General features: G+C 43.1%; 1 protein-coding gene across 2 annotated transcripts in view; it reads right to left on the bottom strand.

Moving 5' to 3' along the window:
- The window catches only part of STAC (SH3 and cysteine rich domain), a 101905-nt gene that overhangs the window by 7383 nt on the left and 76270 nt on the right, over positions 1-18252 (bottom strand). The window contains exons 9-10 of one of the 2 annotated variants that reach the window (XM_082663644.1): positions 2422-2473; positions 2190-2327 (exon numbers count right to left, since the gene is read on the bottom strand). In XM_082663644.1, the coding sequence (XP_082519770.1) occupies positions 2190-2327; positions 2422-2473 (190 nt within the window). The remainder of the gene's footprint in view (positions 1-2189; positions 2328-2421; positions 2474-18252) is intronic. The other variant, XM_082663645.1, reaches the window with a different exon arrangement.

The following is an 18252-nucleotide window of genomic DNA, read 5'->3' as shown; positions in this document are numbered from 1 at the left end:
TGCAGGGGACACGGGTTTGTGCCCTGGTCCGGGAAACTCCCACATGCCGCGGAGCGGCTGAGCCCGTGAGCCATGTCCGCTGAGCCTGCGCGTCTGGAGCCTGTGCTTCGCAACGGGAGAGGCCACAACAGTGAGAGGCCCGAGTACCACAAAAAAGTTAAAAAAATAATGCCTTCAGTTGCCAAAGAACTACTATAGGGCTTAAAAGTGAAAAATGGAAATGAAGGTCATTCTCAAATCTTAGCTTTGATCGGAGCACCTGGGACGTCTGTAAAAAAAGGCTGATTCCCTGCCTTTGCCCTGAAAGTTTCTGCTTCAGCAGGTGTGGGATGGAGTTAGAAATCTGCATTTTCAGGGACTTCCCTGGTGGCACAGTGGTTAAGAATCCGCCTGCCAATGCAGGGGACACGGGTTCCAGCCCTGAACTGGGAGGGTCCCACATGCCGTGGAGCAACTAAGCCCGTGCACCACTACTTCTGAGCCTGCGCTTTAGGGCCTGTGAGCCACAACTACTGAGCCCGCGGGCTGCAACTACTGAAGCCCGTGAGCCTAGAGCCTGTGCTCCACAACAAGAGAAGCCACTGCAATGAGAAGTCCGCACACCGCAACGAAGTGTAGCCCCTGCTCGCCGCAACTAGAGAAAGCCTGCGCGCAGCAACGAAGACCCAACACAGCCAAAAATAAAATGAATTAAAAAAAAATCTGCATTTTCAGCAAGCTCCCAGGTGATTCTGATTCACATGATGCAAAGACCACACCTTAGAAATACCAGGCTAGACAAATATCAGGGTTATAGCCCTTTCCTAAACAATTATGGGTAGATTCATGCAGTTCCAGGTTCAGGCCAAAATGCTGTGTTGTGTCTCGAGCGTGTCTAATTAAAGATGGTGGGTTGTTTGTCTCACCCCCACCCCGGCAGGTTGTCAGTTCAACCATGAGAGTGGAGAATGTGAGCTCATTCCCAGAAAAATTTTTTTTCGGGGGGAATACGGCCAAGGGATTGGTAGAAGTCTTTGAGCAGCTGTTCTGCTTCTGGAAATTGACCAACTGAAGCAAATTTTAACTTGCCTTCTGTTTTCACTGATTTGTATTTTAATAACGTAAAACAATGTTTAATCTCAAATGGGGAAGCAAAAGATTATTCTGAGAAAAAAATCAAACAAGCTAGCAAAATTATGTAATAATGCTTTGCCAATAAAGATGAACATCCTTCCCGAATGTATTTCATTCAAAAGACTTTCCAGATTTTGTAACAGGAAGGATACAGTGGGTAATCCTGGAGAAGTTTGAAACACTGGTATGGAATCCAGCTGGGAAATGTCCCGTTTGCTTTGTGGGATGTTTATGGCATTAGAGATGGGGTCTCAGTCTGATAAGGGTGATTCCATTGCCTGGAATCAACAATGATTCCGTAGGGCTTCTGTATGAGGAAGAATTTGTTTCCAAGGGCCCTTCTGGTCCTAGGACACTTGCCCTGAGGACACTTGCTTCCCGGGGAACCAAACTATGCAAAAGGCACTTTACATTCTGTTTGTTCCACATTGTCCAGGGCACATGGCTCAGTGGAAGGCAATGACTTGAAGCTTGCAGACCTATCTTTAAGTTCCAGCCTGGCCACTTACCAAGCTTTTGCCCCTTGAGCAAGGTACCTGACCTCTATGAACCTTTGTTTCCTCATTTATAGGGCATGTATAGAACTTCAAAACACTGTAGGTATATAAGCTCTATAAATAATATATAATCTATATGTTTGGTTCCCAGGGAAGGCAAGTGAGCTTCCTAACACTTTGGTTTTGCATGTTTAGATCCTCCTACACTAATATCATTGGACTAAGAATATCTTTTCTCAAAGTGAATACTTCGCTTGTGACTCCACTCATTCAGACTCACATGTACTGCTATTTGTCAAAATGAGTTACTCTGGGGCTTCCCTGGTGGCGCAGTGGTTGAGAGTCCGCCTGCCGATGCAGGGGACGCGGGTTCGTGCCCCGGTCCGGGAAGATCCCATGTGCCGCGGAGCGGCTGGGCCCGTGAGCCGTGGCCGCTGAGCCTGCGCGTCCGGAGCCTGTGCTCCGCAACGGGAGAGGCCACAACGGTGAGAGGCCCGCGTGCCGCAAAAAAAAAAAAAAAAAAAAAATGAGTTACTCCGTTTTGGTCATACTTGGTATGTGTTTGTGTGCTTTACTCACCTGATTCTCTTTCAGTGTTATCTGCCCCTGTTCCTTACACCCAATGAAGGTTCTAACACATTTAAAAATCTTCTCATTTTGTTGTACTCTCTGAACAAAGTTGGCTGGAAAGAAGCCAATCCTGTCTTGAATTTTCCCCTGAAAGGAAAAAGGAGGCATGCATCCACAATTGTAGCATTCATTGTGATTATATTTACCAAATGACTTTTCTTCAAGAAAAAGCAATACTTACTTTCCACCAGTCTTCATTGGAGTCCTCTAGGAGAGTAATCATGTCTCCTGGCCTAAAATGAAGAATGAATGAGTTGGGTGGGGAAGTAGAGGGGGTGAAAGAGAAAAAGATGGTCCTTTAAAGTCAGAAGTGGTAGCTTTTCACTTACACAAATAATCCTAAAATAAATAGGACTAAAATAAACATGACTTTTACCTGTTCTTCCCACCCATGAAAGTAGCTTTGTTAGATACTGAAAGCAAGTGTAATTTCTGTGCTGTAGTTTAAAAATAATCTTAAGCTTTATTTTTATATTATACATAGATGATCATCTTTGCATTGAAAAAAATTCTAAAATTTGGAAGTCTAAAATATGAAAACTGGAGTTTTTTCATATTCTGCCCCATAATCCTCCTCCCATTGCCCAGAGGTGACCACTGTGAGTGGTTTCCTGTGCCCTCTTCTGGACCCTTTTTCATGCACTGACATTTATATAGAGATATAGATGTATTTGGCTGTTTCTTTTGTTTACTAATGACATCTGGAATGAGACATTATTATCAGCTATGTCTTCTCAGTACCTTCTTGAAACCATTTTTACTTAGTTCTACTTCCCTTGTCTGCCACCTTTTATGTAGGTATAATCTGGAATTTTGTTTTAGACTTGTGTGTGTGTCTGTTATATCCTTCATCAAGAATTACTTGGTTTAACTGAAGAATTACATAATGTTTTTGCTCTTGGTATTGTTAGTAGATATGGTGATTATTTGCCACTTCTTATTGGACTTTCACATCCATGTGTATGTGTGTGTGTGTGTATGTGTCTTTTCATTCCTTCTTCTCTGCACGTAATGACACTTTTACAATCTGAAGATCGTATTCTTTTTCAACTTGGGAAAATCTTGTCTATTTTTTTCACTGTTTTCTCCCATTCATTTTTCTCTCTTCTTTCTTCCTGGAATTTCTATGCAACACATGTTGGATCTGCTGGATCAATCATCTACACCTTTTGTCTCTCTTACACATTTTCTGTCTTAAAAAAAGACTCTGTTTGGGACTTCCCTGGTGGTCCAGTGGTAAAGAATATGCCACAACTAGAGAGAAGCCTGCACGCCGCAATGAAGAGCTCGTGCGCTGCAAGGAAAGATCCCAGACGCCGCAACTAAGACCCGATGCAGCCAAAAAACACAACAATAACAACCCCTACCCGCCCCAAAAGAACAACTCTGTTCTAAAATTTTTCTCAATTTAATCTTCCTAATTGCTTAATGGGCTTGTCTCTTCTAATATTTATTATAATACTGAGAATTAAAAAAAATTGAATTTTCAAGCATTCTGTATTATTTTCTGAAAGTTTCCTTTTAACATTTGTCACTTTATGTTATGGATGGAATAGTACGATGGATCTTTCTGAGGATATTATTATATATTTAGAACAATATTTCTCCCCTTTATTGAATGATTTGTTTCCACTAGGATTAGTTAGCCTGTTCTTTATCATATTACTTTACTTCTCCTTCCTATCAAGGTATTTTCTCCAACACCTGTTTCTCGGCTGTCTCTTTATATTCATGACTGAAATCAGAGGGTGTGAATCGCTGGGCAAGTTTCTCTGCTATCACATACATCTGTATCTGCAATGTATGAGGGTCAATTTCAGGCTCTGCTTAAGAGAGCAGGGTGTGTCAGTCGATGCATCTCATCTTTGGATGCTTGAGAGTATAGCAGACAAGCAGTCTGGAGCCTCCTACCACCACCCCAATGGCTAAAACAAGGGCAGCTTTCTTAACCCCAGGGAGGGAGAAGGTTAGATTATTTTCCTCCAAGTAGAGCTATCTTTTCCTTCCCTCCTGCTCTCTAGAAGCTCTGGAGGTCCAGAATTATCTCAACACAATTCTTTTTCTTTCTCAGTCTTTCATGCCCACACAGGAGCTCTCCTTGGGCAGGGGTTCCCTTTCTTTAGAGTACAGGTAATGGTTTAATTCTAAAGTCAAACATCATTGCTGCCTATTTCTCATTCTAAGTAGTAACACGGTGTTATGAACACTGTTGGGACTCTGTATCAGTTATATATTGCTATGGTAATGCTGTGTAACAAACAGCCCCCAAACCTCAAAGACTCACTCACATTCTTGGGTGTTGGCTGCTGGCTGGGATGACTAGGGTGACTTTGCCTTATTCCATGTTTCTCATACCCCAGAAGGTCAGTTGGGATTTTCATGGCATTGCCAGGGCAGCAAATGGAAAAGTGAAAAACACATAAGACCTCTATGGCCTAGGCTCAGAACTGACACATTTTCATTTCTGCCTCATTTTATTGGGCAAAGCAACTCTGCAGTGAGAGGAACTGTAAAGTCTCATGGCAAAGGGTATGGATACAGGGTTGGTGAAGAATTGGGGCCATTAATACAATTCAGTCACCAAGACACCATCATGCTCTTTAATGAACCTGTTGTGAATTCAGTGTCTCTTTTGTGCTCTTACATTTAAACTTGTTTTTTTTCCTGAGCATCCTTTGGTCTCTGGTCATCTGCCTTGTTCTCTATTTGCTGTAGTCTCCCAGGAAACTCCTAAGATTTTTTGGTCTCTGATAGTGTTATTTCTTATTTTCTAGTACTATGATGGATGTATTCTTTAAAAAATATATTTTCTGACATTTTAAGGGATTGGAGCAAGAAGGGAAGTAGATTTGTGTGCTCCTTTTGCTATTCTGGTTCAATCTCCTCTGCTGTCATTTTCAATTTTCAGTTAATATCTATCTTCTTAGGGGATTCCAAATATAACAGGCTTGTCGCACCTGAAGCATTAAACACAACGGGCATTTTGGTATTTCAACAGTCACAGTATCATGCTGATGCCACAGAAAGTGAGAAGGCTGAAAATCACTCTTTTCTCAGGTGAGGGATTTAATTAAGCAGCAAGGATAAAAGTCAATGTAGAAAAGTCCTTCTAGCTCCAGCAGATTTTATTTAGCCTAGTAACCTAAGAAACCATGTGTTAAACTACATTGACTTTGCTGATGGTTCGGTAGAAATTGTTAAGTAGGGAATCAAGGTTGGAAGAGGCGACTTTCCCTAAGGGTGTAAAACAGTGCTGCCTGAATCCAGCTTCTATTTTTATGGTCTAGAGAGTCAGTCTTCACCGTGCCCAGATGTGGACAGTCCCTGAGCCCACGACGTATGTTAACTAAACCACACATTAGGATAAGACAGAGATTGGAATACAAGCTATAATTTTATGAGAAAGACTAGACATCCTGACATCCTGAGAGTGTGATGGAGTTTCTGTCTTTTCCTATAAAAGAGCACTGCCAGCATCTAAAATTCCTTGGTAAGTGAGGAGAATTACATTCATCCCTTTATCCTTTGTTGTTTTGTTTACCCACTCATTCAACAGATATTACAGAACACTGACTCTGAAAGAGTGATTTTACTAGGCACTGGGTATACCTTGGTTAGTAAAGTCCTCACTGGAGCTAATATTCTAGTGAGAATGATAGATAACAAGCAAATGCATAATTAAACTTTTAATAAATATAGAATGTGTATATATAACTAATAAATATATATGAAGGAAATAAACAGGATGCAGTCATAAAGAATAAGAGTGGACCCCTAATGATATTATTTAAATACTCTAGTCATCAGGCAGAGACAGCTAATGTCTCTTTTTCAGTTCGGGGAGGATCTTGCTCTAGGGCGGCACTTGAATCCAAGACAACAACTCTCTAACATCTGGGCAAGCACACATGTGGCTTGTGGGATTTCTACTGCCCTCTTGCCTCTGCCTGGCATTTTTCTCTTCTCTTCCCAGCATTCTTCCCCACTGCGGCTGCTTTAGGTCCTTTCCCGCACTGAGCTCCAGGCAGTTGATCTGAGTAGGCATGCAAGGTAAAATCACTCTGTGTAATATAAGGTTTTTAATTAATTTTTAAAAATATGACTTGACCAGTTTTGAAACTCTGGCAAGAGACTGGTCAGTTCCTCCTTAAACATCTGATTAAATCAACACCCACACCACTTCCCTCATGAGGCTGGGATGCTCCGGGGCACTATGTACCAGCCCCATCCCTAAATGCCCTGGGGCCAGGTACCAGACAGCTAGGGACAGCCTCTGCACCCTGGAGCCTATGAAATTATTCAAATTAGCTAACCCACAGGAAGCCTGGGAAACCTCACTAATCCCAGCTGCTGACCATACATAAGCTGCCCCTACAGCTCCAGCTGCTGTTACCCTGACTCCCTGGTCGGCCAGTGTGGCCCTGTGTGGCAGCCCTTTACTCTCAACTGTGAATTCTCTTCTAACCTGTTCTCAACTTAGTTCTCTTCTCCTACCTGTGGTGTCAGAGTGCCATGTCCTGCCATCAAAGAACTAAGTCAACACTCTGCCTACCTGCTGTACATAGGAAGAGCCTTGCCATCGATCCTGGAGGAATGGAGGCCTAATGCTTAAAATTCTCCTTCCCTTGGTTGGTCCTAGGATGGACACTGCCAGCGCATGACTCTCTGCCTCTAGCTGTTTCATGCCTCTGTGGCTGACCAGGCCCCTTTCCATGAAACAGTTCTTTCTTATTTCACATTATCACACTCCAGGCATGTTAGAAGAAAGTCCTGCTCTGGTCTAACAGCTATTTTCTTTCTTCCAGGTGACTTTATGTTCCTGATCCATTATATATCGATTTTATAATTTAACTCTATATTTCCAAATCTTGGAGATGAACTCATCAGGCTCCCCAATACTGAAAAAAGCGTACTTTTGCTTAATTCAACCAATCAGAGCATCCTAAGTTCAGGTAAAAATTCTGCTGTATTGTAACCCAGAATTTTATACATTGATAAAAAGTACAATGCTCTTCAGACACAACAGAAGCATGAGCCTCCTACTTGGAGCAGATAGATCAGAACACCGCAGCTGGCCTTTTCTTTTTGTTTGTTCAGTACAATTGGTCTTAAACCCAGAGGAAAATTTTCAGGTTGGTTATGTCATGATTCATGGAACATCTTGAAATGAAGAGGGAACTGTGGGCTATCAGTAGGAGTAGGAATAAAATAACAAAGCTAACTACAGAATCATGGCTTCATGGTGAGGAAGACAGAGGGTGTGTGTGTATGTGTGTGTGTGTGTGTGTGTGTGTGTGTGTGTGTGTGTGTTTATGTGCATGTGCATGTGAGCCTGATGGTTGCTATCTGGGGTCACTTCCAGAAGTCCTCTGCCTCCCTCATTTCTCGATTTTCTACTTGGACACAGAACCCGTCTCGCCCTCAATCAAGTAAACTGGTTTCAGGGACTCAGAGGGCACAGTGTACATGGAGCGTATGAATGATGCAAGCGAGCCTGGCCATCTACAGGGAACTCTTCTGCAAGGTGTTATGAAGATGGTTGAGTCTTTCATGGGTGGGAGCTCCTGGAGGGTGGATTGTGAGCTGTCCTGAGGCCCCCCATCCAGCCTCTCTCCAGTTCCCACATAGAGCACAGATTCATTCCTAGGGGTGGAGATAACTGACACCCTTCTGATGGTCACTGCTTCCGAGAAATACCTTCTCCACCGTCTGAGACAACCTGAGACCTCAGCTCGGCCCTCCTATGGGAAGCCCATGGACAAGGCAGGATGCTCTGGGCCTTCTTTGCTTTCATAATGTTTTGGATATACTGAATATTTGGGACAACAAAGGAAATTTGTCTTTCTTTATCCCTCCATCTTTGTCCATTGAGCTGAAGGAAATTACATGGCATTCAAGTATTTTTTGAATGCTTATGACACGTTAGGTCTTGGGTGTGCACTCAGGGTACAAAGATGAAAGGATTAGTCTATGCATCAGTTTTCTTATCTGTCAGGTGAAGATAATAATTGTACCCACCTCAATTTTTTTGAGGATTAAATGAGTTAATACTTGTGAAGCACGTTTAGATAAGCCCACAAGAGATGGTGGCTATTATGGTTGCTAAGACATAGTTATTGCCATCAAGATGTTGGTGATCTCAAAGGGGAAAGACATGTAAACCGGTAGCTTATAGTGCCATTGCTAACTGAGAAGAAATATGCTCGAGGGGCACAAACATGTGTGGAATTGACCCCAAATAAAAATCGCAAACATACATGCCTCTTTGAGACTCAGTTACCTCAGTTATATTTACATAATTACAAACTATGCATTATATCTATATCTGTATATCCACCTCTATACAGTGAACTATATTTACTTGGCAAAATTGCTATGTGAATTAAATGAGAATGCATATGCGGAAGTCTTCAGCGCTGTGGCTGATATACAATAAAGGCTTAAAAATTCTAATTTCCTCCTAAAAATGCAATTTTTCACTGGGAAATGAGATTTAGTAATCAGTACTTTTAAATGAGTGTCCCCTTAGGTTCTGGCAGGGACAGTTCCTTAATGTGATAGCCTTTGACCTCTTAAGTGGCTTCCGACACTGAAGTTTGATGTGATTCGGAGTTTTGGAAAAGTGTTTCCCTCTCTTTATGCCCCCACCTCTCATCTCTTTTGCCCCTTGACTCCAGGTAGTGACCACAAAGGTGTGGCAGGGCCCGGGGTGGAGTGAGGATTCTACCACGCAGGTGGCTGATTGCAGGGGAGATGATGGAATGGTTGAGGGGCTCCCACACAGCCTGGAGGGGACGGCAATGTTCACTGAATGAAGTGCGCATCACCAGTAGCATTTTCACACAAGTAAGAAGGTCAAGAGAGACTCTACCACTTAAAGGCAGGTTTGATTCCACCACTAACTCCACTAGATCCGGCTGATTCTTGTACCACCCAAACTTTGTGAAAACTCCTTGGAATTGCCCATTTTACTCTGCAACTATTTGGGGATTTTTTTTTTATTTCTTAACACTTTCCCATTCATTAGGCAAAAAGGACCCCCAAATCAAGCTTACAATCAACCATGGTCACTGGGCCCAAACAGATCTCCTGGAGAAACCAAGACAAGGGGAATAAAAAAGGGGCCAGCCAAACTGCCCCATTAATTTTAGATCTACTGCTTAATCTTTCACTAGACCCATTTCTCAATTTCTATAATCCTGGTCCGGAGCCTTTTATAGTCTCAGCACATGGATCGGTATAACAAGGAACTCCTGAACTCTGTAGTTTGATTTTGTCTTAAGCCTGGCATCCATAAGACTGCCTGCACCTTCTCAAGTCCAGAGACCAGCTCAGAGAAAAAGCATGCAGCTAAAGGGCCATTTGGATGGGATTTGGTAAATGTTCCTGAACTGTCATGGATCACGCTCTCCAGAACCTAATTGAAAAAGGCATTTGAGTGAGAGGGAGGCTCCTAAACACATTAGTGACATTCAGGAAGATCTGGGTTTCTTGACATAGTGCAGCATCAGAGCATAATATGCACCAGAGACTTTCCTCAAATAGCCTTAATTGCATTTTGATGTCCTGGCGACTGTGAAGATGATTTTTAAATCAAATTGGTACATAAGAATTACGTTTAGTTTTAATTAAGTTGATGCATTTGCCAAGCAGTAATGTACTTAGAGAATGGAAACGAGACATCAAGAGTCTTATTTTGTCTTACCCTGTCTCAAGGGCTCTCCTTTTCTTATCTTATGGAGGGTTTATAAAAACCTTACAGAGTGAAGCATATTACCAAATAAAAAGCCCCAATGCAGACCAGTGTACTGAGCATTGGCTGAGGGTCAGGAAACCTGCATTTTGGGTTGGCCACGGGCACACTACGCATCTTTGGAGAAGTCTGATAGGTCACAGTTGCTCTCAAATATAGCAGGTAATCAGAATCCAGAGAAACACTTAACCATACAGATTTCCAAGTGGATCTGACTCTCTAGACCTGGGTGCAGCCCAGGAGTCTCTATTTTAATAACGTTCTCCAGGAGATTCTTAAGGATTGGAACACGTGGTTTAACCATCCTAACCATAATTTTCTCTGTAAGATACTACTTGCTTGAATAACCCCACAGATTTGTTAAAAGAATGCAAGGGGCTGTCAGGGACAATTTGGAAGACTTTGAAATGGGCAAAACCGATGACTGATCTGGTGTCCTGTGTGGTATGCCCTTCTGGGTCACCTCCCCCTTTCAATGTCTTTGAGCTATTGCACATCTCTGCAATAATGCAAATGATCCTTATCTATAGAAATGCAAGTGAATTGTGTCTGGCAGAATGTAGTCAATTACTACTGTGAATATCGACCAGTTTTGCATCTATTTGGAAATTCACATCAGCACTCCTAATTGCCTATATATGGGTGCTGTGTGAATTCTCCTTTGTACTGGTTCTCTCATTCATTAATGATTCAAATTAAATTTCTGACATGTGCTCATTTTATAATTGTATAACAGCTGTGATTTTATCTTAATTTTTAAAAATTATCCTTGACCGGGAGTGACTTTTCATGAACCCACTCTATAGATCACAAGCTTCCTGTTCTTTCGAACCAGGCTTAATAACCCAAATAGATTTATAAGGAGTGATGTGAGTGGCCAAAATGGGAGAAATTAATGCATTATCTGAATCTGTTGATTAATATAAATTGTCAACCTTATCAGAGAGGAAACCTACCACAGTCAATGTAGGGTGGAAAGTTTCAGGTGGGAGAAAGACAAGTGGACTGAGAATCAGCCTCCCTGTGTAACTGCTCCGAGCCTCCACTTTCTACTTGTGAGTTCTTGGACTTGGTTCTCCCTCCCTCCCCTCAAAAGGGTAAAGGACCATAAACTGTCTCATTGGAATATGAACTAAACAGCTAGGTGTCCATTTGCTATGCTTGGACACCTAGTCCATTCGCTAGACTGGGAGGAAGGTAAGAATCTAAATATGTTTCTGCGATGAATTTCCACTTCTTTTGTAATGGGGTTTGCAATTGGCTCGCATTTGGCACCTCTTAAAATAATTCTCTTGTTCTATAGTTTAACTTATTCTTCCGTTATCCTTTCCTCCCTGGAAAGAGAGAATAGAATGACTGCTCACTATCTAAGCCGCACAGGCACCCATTGTCCCCTCTATCTGGAAGCCTTGGCTACGCTGTGATGCCACCTCCTTGAAAAGCCTTCCCTGGCTTCCCAAGGCTGCTTCAATGCCTTCTTTTTTTTTTTTTTTTAAGATTAAATGAAATGATGTATTGTAAAGAACTTGATACATAGTAGATGCTCCCTAAATATTAGTTTTCTTTCTCTCTTCCTTTTAAGTTTTGGGTCACAATCCTATTCTGCAGTGGGATGATGTGGTTAGAAGCACTGATTCTTCCTAGGTGATGCTTCAATGCCTTCTTGAGGTGCAGTAGCAGCATCCTGGACTATATCCCCGCCCACAAGACCTCACATTGGAGGTACTTTCTTGTCTAGGGCTCTCAGCCTTATGGCCACTGGAACTCTTTGAGAACAGGGCCTGTGAACTGTTCACCCTGCAGAGAGTACATGCTCATTCACCACGTGATGAGTGGTGGGTAGATGAAACAAATCCTGGAAACAGCCATACAAGGGTTAAAATCCCTTTTAACCTGATTTTAAGTGGTGCTTGCAATAAATCAGGAAGAGGTGAATTCAGGCCATCCCATCTCCAGAGGTTCTTGTGAATATTAGCTAATGAGACAACCGGTTGCTTGGCTTTGTTCAGACTTACCCATGGAAAAATCCAGGACTCACTGCTTCCAAGAAAGAATCTGGCAACTCAAGACTCTAAATCAGGAATCTAACTTGGAGTTACAAAAGAAGATATGTTTTTCTTTTAAGGCCCCCAAATTTAGGTGTTCTGACACACACACATGGAGTGGCAATTAATTTGTACCTCCCTTAATATTTAATAATATTCGAACAGCAGTTTCCCCAGTCCCCCTCTTGGCCCATAAGAATTATTTTCCTCTCTTTTTTTCCCCCTTATGAAACACAGCCATTATCATATAAATCTGTCTGGGGACAAATAATAAAAATGAAAATGATTTAGATGTGGAAAACCAAAAGGGACTCTTTGGAATAGGTATGGTCACTAAAATATGTATTTGAACCTTAGAGTCTTTTATTTATTCTAGATCTTTTATTTCAGAGTCGCTACCGTGTTTTAGGGGTTTGTGCTTACTCAAAGTTTTTTACATCTGCTGATTATTTAAATGGTATGTCGACTTGGCAAAGCCACTAAAGTTATTCTTGTTGATTTTAAAAAGATGCATTGGTGTGAATAATAACTGATATCTCCATGAATGTTTTGCAGACTTCTGAACCCAGAAGCAGTGAGGGTAATGAGGCTGGTTACAGTGTAAATGTGGAGGGCAGGATTTACCTTCATCAAAAGGCTAAGCATGGGTTATCAAGCTTTTGCTACTATGTGTGTGTAAAAGTGTAAAAATGCAGGTGTATCTGAGTGTGCGCATGTATGTGTGTGAGTGTGTGACTGTGTGTGTTTGTGTGTATCTGACTGTGAGTGTGTGGGAGTGTATGTACATATGTGATGTGTCACACACATACACACTTGGCCAGAATGATTGACACATGACCTTTGTGAATTCACAAGGCAGTATAGCATGATAATGAAGTCAGTCCTGATTATAATGGGGTTCTCCAGTTTGTATTTCAACTAGCATTTTAAAAAGCTTTGCTCATGAATTAAGCTGGCATTCCATAAAGTGTAATTTTCAGGACTCCTCAAAAACCTGAGAGTAAGGGTTTTTGGAGGAAATTGTCTAAGACCCTTAATGACAGAAAGTTATCTACTATACACGCTCATTACACTTAGACAGAGGAACCCGGGTGCCTCTTTAACGTTATGAGACCTCAAATCATCAGCAACGGTCTGGAGAGCCCTGCATGATGGCATCACAACTTGTGTATCAGTGGTGAAATTCCATACCTAGAGCATATCATGTCAGCAACCACAAAACCTACTCAGAAGATGAGGGACAGGGTGTCACAGCATCCTTATCACCAGACCAATTAGATAAAGTCTCCTTGGATGTGCTCAAAGGCGAGACAGAAACTTAAACTGTGTTTTTTCTACTATATATCTTTAGGGTAATTGATCAGAAGACCAGGAAATAAAACATATTGTGAAATGATGCAAATTATGAAGAGAAGGTATCTAAAATATATTGTGTGGGCTTCCCTGGTGATGCAGTGGTTAAGAAGCCGCCTGCCAGTGCAGGGGACACAGGTTCGAGCCCTGGTCCGGGAGGATCCCCCATGCCACAGAGCAACTAAGCCCGTGCACCCCAACTACTGAGCCTGTGCTCTAAAGCCTGTGAGTCATAACTACTGAAAGCCCGCATGCCACAACTACTGAAGCCCGCGTGCCTAGAGCCTGTGCTCTGCAACAAGAGAAGCCACCGCAAGGAAAAGCCCGTGCACCGCAATGAAGAGTAGCCCCTGCTCGCTGCAACTAGAGAAAGCCCGTGTGCAGCAAGGAAGACCCAACGCAGCCAGAAAAAAATATATATATATTGTGCACCTCACTCTGTCCTGGGCATGAAATCTCACTGTTTTTTTTTTTTACATTATCTCGTTAAATACTGTCTCCCTAGGAAGGAGAAAATGGAGGCTGCAAGAGATTAAACAGTTTGCTCAAACTGATGTAGCAAGCATGTGTCAGAGGTGGAAGGCAGTCCCAGGTGTGACTCTTAGACACTGCTCCTTTCTGCCCTATGCCCTTGTTCTCTCCCGCTCTCTGCCCACGACGGTGGGAAGATTATCATGATCTGAAAGCTCCAGAGATTTGGGGAGGTAATAGCAGATGAATTTATGAAGGAAGTTTGCCCTGAAACTGTAGCGAAGCTGACTGTGTGAAGCCTCTGCCTTTAGACAGTGTTTGGAGACCAGTGATGGGACCACAGAAATTCTAAGAGGAGTACCACTGCCCTAAGAATAAGGAGGTAGCACTCTGGGTTCCTCCTCTCTAAGGCTCACTCCTCCATGCCCAAACTGCGTTTGGCTTAGCAGGGCTTCTGCCAAATTGTCTTAAACTCCTGTTCTTTGTGAATACACCTATAGGCTACTTTTGGTCTCTTTTTCTACAGTTTCTTCTGGACAAATCATATTCATCCTGGGCTCAAAGCCCATCTCCTCCAGGAAACAGGTCCTGGTTAAACCCTCTGAGCTGGGTTTGCTTCCTCTTTTATAGTTTCCATTATGTTATCATGGACTTTCTTTGCCCACTAATTGTATATGCCAGGCACGGCATTGGTTCATTCATTTAATCTCCACAACACTCATTCATTCATTCATGAAATATTTATTAAGCATCTGCTATATCTCAAGAACTGTACTACACTCCAGGGTCAGAACGGTTCGCAGATACAGACTCATTCTCACGGGCTTTACAAGGGAGATAGAAGTTAACCAAGTAACTCAAGAAATAATAGATACAAGATGAGATAAGTACTTTGAAGAAAAGAAATATGGTGTCACGAAAGTATGTAACAGAGGATCTCATCACCCAGGTTGTGCTTATCAAGAAAGACTGCACCAAGGAAGAGAAATCAGAGCTGAGATCTAGCGGGTGCATAACAGTCAACTGGAAGCAGGTGTGTGTGTGTGTGTGTGTGTGTGAGATGGTGGTGGTGGTGCGTGGCTAGGAGGCTGAGGCGAGAGGAGGAGTAGACTGCAGGAAGAAAAAGTCCTTGGCAGGTGAGAGTGTGGTCCTTTTGGGGAACAGAAGATGGAGCAGAGAGGTGAGGGGAACAATGGTGCAAGACAAAGCAGAGAAGTCACCAGGGATGAGGCTGTACGGGTCCCAGAGGTCCCTGTAAGTATTTTGGTCTTGACCCAAGGAAGTGGGAGAACATTAGAGAGTTTTAAACAAAGATTTGAGTGTCATGAGCAGATCTAAGGCAGGCACAATGATTATCTCCTTTCCCAAGTGTAGAAGCAGAGGCTCAGAAGGCTTGTGGAACTTTCTCAGGCTTCATGGGGGTCACACAGCTAAGTGAGTGGCTTGGCTAGGGCTTAAATCCAGGCCAAGTGATGCCCACACTCTTTATTCCTTAACATTCGGTGAATCCATGTCGTATGTCATTCTTTCTCTCTCACTTCTTAAGTCTGAAAAGGAAGCATCTACCTCTGGAGTATGAACAGAACTGATTGGAACCAATATTATTAAGCTCCTACCATGTTATCTTATTTAATCACAGCCATCCTATGAGGGCAGGGCTTATTATTACTATTTTCAAGATGAGAAAACAGAGGTTCAGAAAGTTAGGTAAGATGCCCTATTGTCAGAAAATAGAGACGAGAATGGTATTTTGTTAAAAGGATTTTTTCTACCGCATGGTTTAAGGAGAAAAAGATAATTCACAAAGCACCAGTTCATTCAAGGAATGATACTAAATCCCCGAAGCATCGCCTTACGTGTTCTAAATCAAGAGCTTGGCTTTTAAAATGGGAACCTACAATCTCTTTACAAAAAAAAATGAGTATGATTTATCACTCCAATCTTGCAGTCTATGTAACGCAGACATTTCACTTCTGGGAGTGAACAGTCCTGGTTTGCCTCGAAGCAGACTGTAAACGTTTGATTCGTGACCAGACAACTTGACTTTTAAAGGTCTGTAACCGACTAACCAAAGCACAAAAACTTACGACCACCGCCAGGCAGCTAGACTTTACTCCTCAGTACCCCAGTAATAGTCTAGATTTCTCTGGAGTTATTTTTTCCATCTGACAACTTCAGAACAATCTTCTAATACAAAACTGTGGGATCTGCATAAAGGGGAGTTGTTAAATTTTAAATTCTAGACACCCAATTGATAATCGCAAGAAGGACCCAGTATACTATTTATTGCAAAGTAAATATAAGTCACCCTTGTCTTCATCAGCAGATAGTTAACATGGACTGTCAGTTGAGGGCAAGGCACCACCTCAGCGATGAATTCTAGGCAGGTTCTACCTAGCAGAGTTTGCTGTATCTTTGATGGAATAGGGCTTCACCTGACAAATGCCATCTCATCCTGCTGCACCTAAGCCAGGCTGTTTAGGTAATGTTTACAGCTCCAGCCAGTGAGTCCAGCATGGTGATTCTTCCTCAAGGATGGAGAACATTCAGATGTACAATAACCTAATTGTCTGAAGGAATCTAAGGAGCTAGGAACCAGGCCTGAACTCTGCCCTGGAAAGGTCCAAGAATCAACTGGAAGCAGACCACAGACGCATAATGAAAACTGACCTTAGGTGTGAGCCAGGGCGTTCCCAGACTCCTGCAGGACACCCACATCTGCTACGGACTCCCAATGGGTGTTGCACCAGGAGGGGCAGCTGAGCTGCCAGCGTTGACCCCGGTGGCATATGGGCCCCAGGAAACAGGGTCTAAATGGAGGGTTTTGGTAGCTCTCTCCTTTTAAGGGGTTTTGGGGAAAGTGGAAGAGAAGGCTGATTTCACTGGGGAGAAACTATATTCAGGCAAAAGCCAGAGGGACCATGCCGGGGAAATGGCACAGATCTGAGATGCGGAAACGTTCAAAGAGCTCCAGGGTGGAGACAAGGCGTTCCAGAGTCATCTTCAGGGATGATCGGTGACTGATAACTTGACCTACACGGCATTCGGACAAGTGGAGTCCGCCATAAAAATGGAGGCTACTTCCCTAATACTCTGACGTTTAAGTGGTCTTCTGTGCTGATTTCTCTCTCCATGCTCTTCAGAAGAGGAAAGAACCCATCTCTAAGGGCCCATTTGGCTACAAAAGCAGCCCCTTGTATCCTGCTCTAGGACTGGAAAACACCAAAGACTTCTCCTGAGATTACTTGTGTTTTGGGTCATAAATGGAGGGAAGGAGTGAATTCTTTTCTTCGAGATAAGCCAGTGCACGCGACATTGCAAACACCTCACTGACTACCAGTTCCTGAGTGTTTACCATGATGGTGCTGTATGTTTTAGGAACCTTATTCATTTCACCCTCACAAGTGCCTTAAGGGGAAAAGGTCATTATTATTCTTTTATAAGTAAGGAAACCAGAGTAATGAGATGTTCAGACACTGCTTAAGGTCACACAGCAAGTAGGGTGTGAACACAGGACTGACTGCAGTCACACTACCCCTGAAACGTGAAGAGACTGTGGTCCAGAGAAGGACCTCATGAGGGCCCCGAGGCTCACCTGTCCTCCCGTTTCAGTTACCATGAAGTGCAATGGTTCCTGAAACAGAAGTAGCTCCGGGTAGGAGCCAGGAGGAGCTGCCAGTCTCCAGCAGGGTGAACAAAGAGTTTTAATTTGATTGGTTAATCAGTGTTAATTTGGGCAGTAAGTACATTTTTGGTTCCCTGTTGGACCCCACAGGATGCCAAGTGCATCTGTTGCTCAACCTTCATGAAAACTCCCAGCAGCAGCTCTGGTGACGATGTGCTAACCGCTTTTAAAATTAATTAATTAATTAATTAATTTTATTTATTTATTTATTTTTGGCTGCGTTGAGTCTTTTTTGCTGCGCGCGGGCTTTCTCTAGTTGCAGCAAGCGGGGGCTACTCTCTGTTGTAGTGCACGGGCTTCTCATTGCAGTGGCTTCTCTTGTTGCGGAGCACGGCTATAGGCACAGGGGCTTCAGTATCTGTGGCTCGTGGGCTCTAGAGCGCAGGCTCGGTAGTTGTGGCGCACGGGCTTAGTTGCTCCGCGGCATGTGGGATCTTCCTGGACCAGGGCTCGAACCCGTGTGCCCTGCATTGGCAGGCGGATTCTTAACCACTGCGCCACCAGGGAAGTCCTAACCGCACTTCTTAAAGTGTGGTCCCTGGCCCAGCAGCATTAGCACCACCTGCAGACCAGCTAGAAATACAGATTCTCAAGCCCCACCCCAGACGTGCTGAGTCACAAACTCCCAGGATAAGGTCCAGCAATCTGTGTTAACCAGCCCTGCACACTAACATTTGACAATCATTGCTCTAAGACACTTGGAGG

This window comes from Grampus griseus (assembly GCF_964374135.1).
Source record: "Grampus griseus genome assembly, chromosome: 10".
NCBI classification, from domain to species: Eukaryota; Metazoa; Chordata; class Mammalia; order Artiodactyla; family Delphinidae; genus Grampus; species Grampus griseus.
Note: the sequence above shows the minus strand (reverse complement) of the source record. Positions and strands in the feature narration are given on the sequence as shown.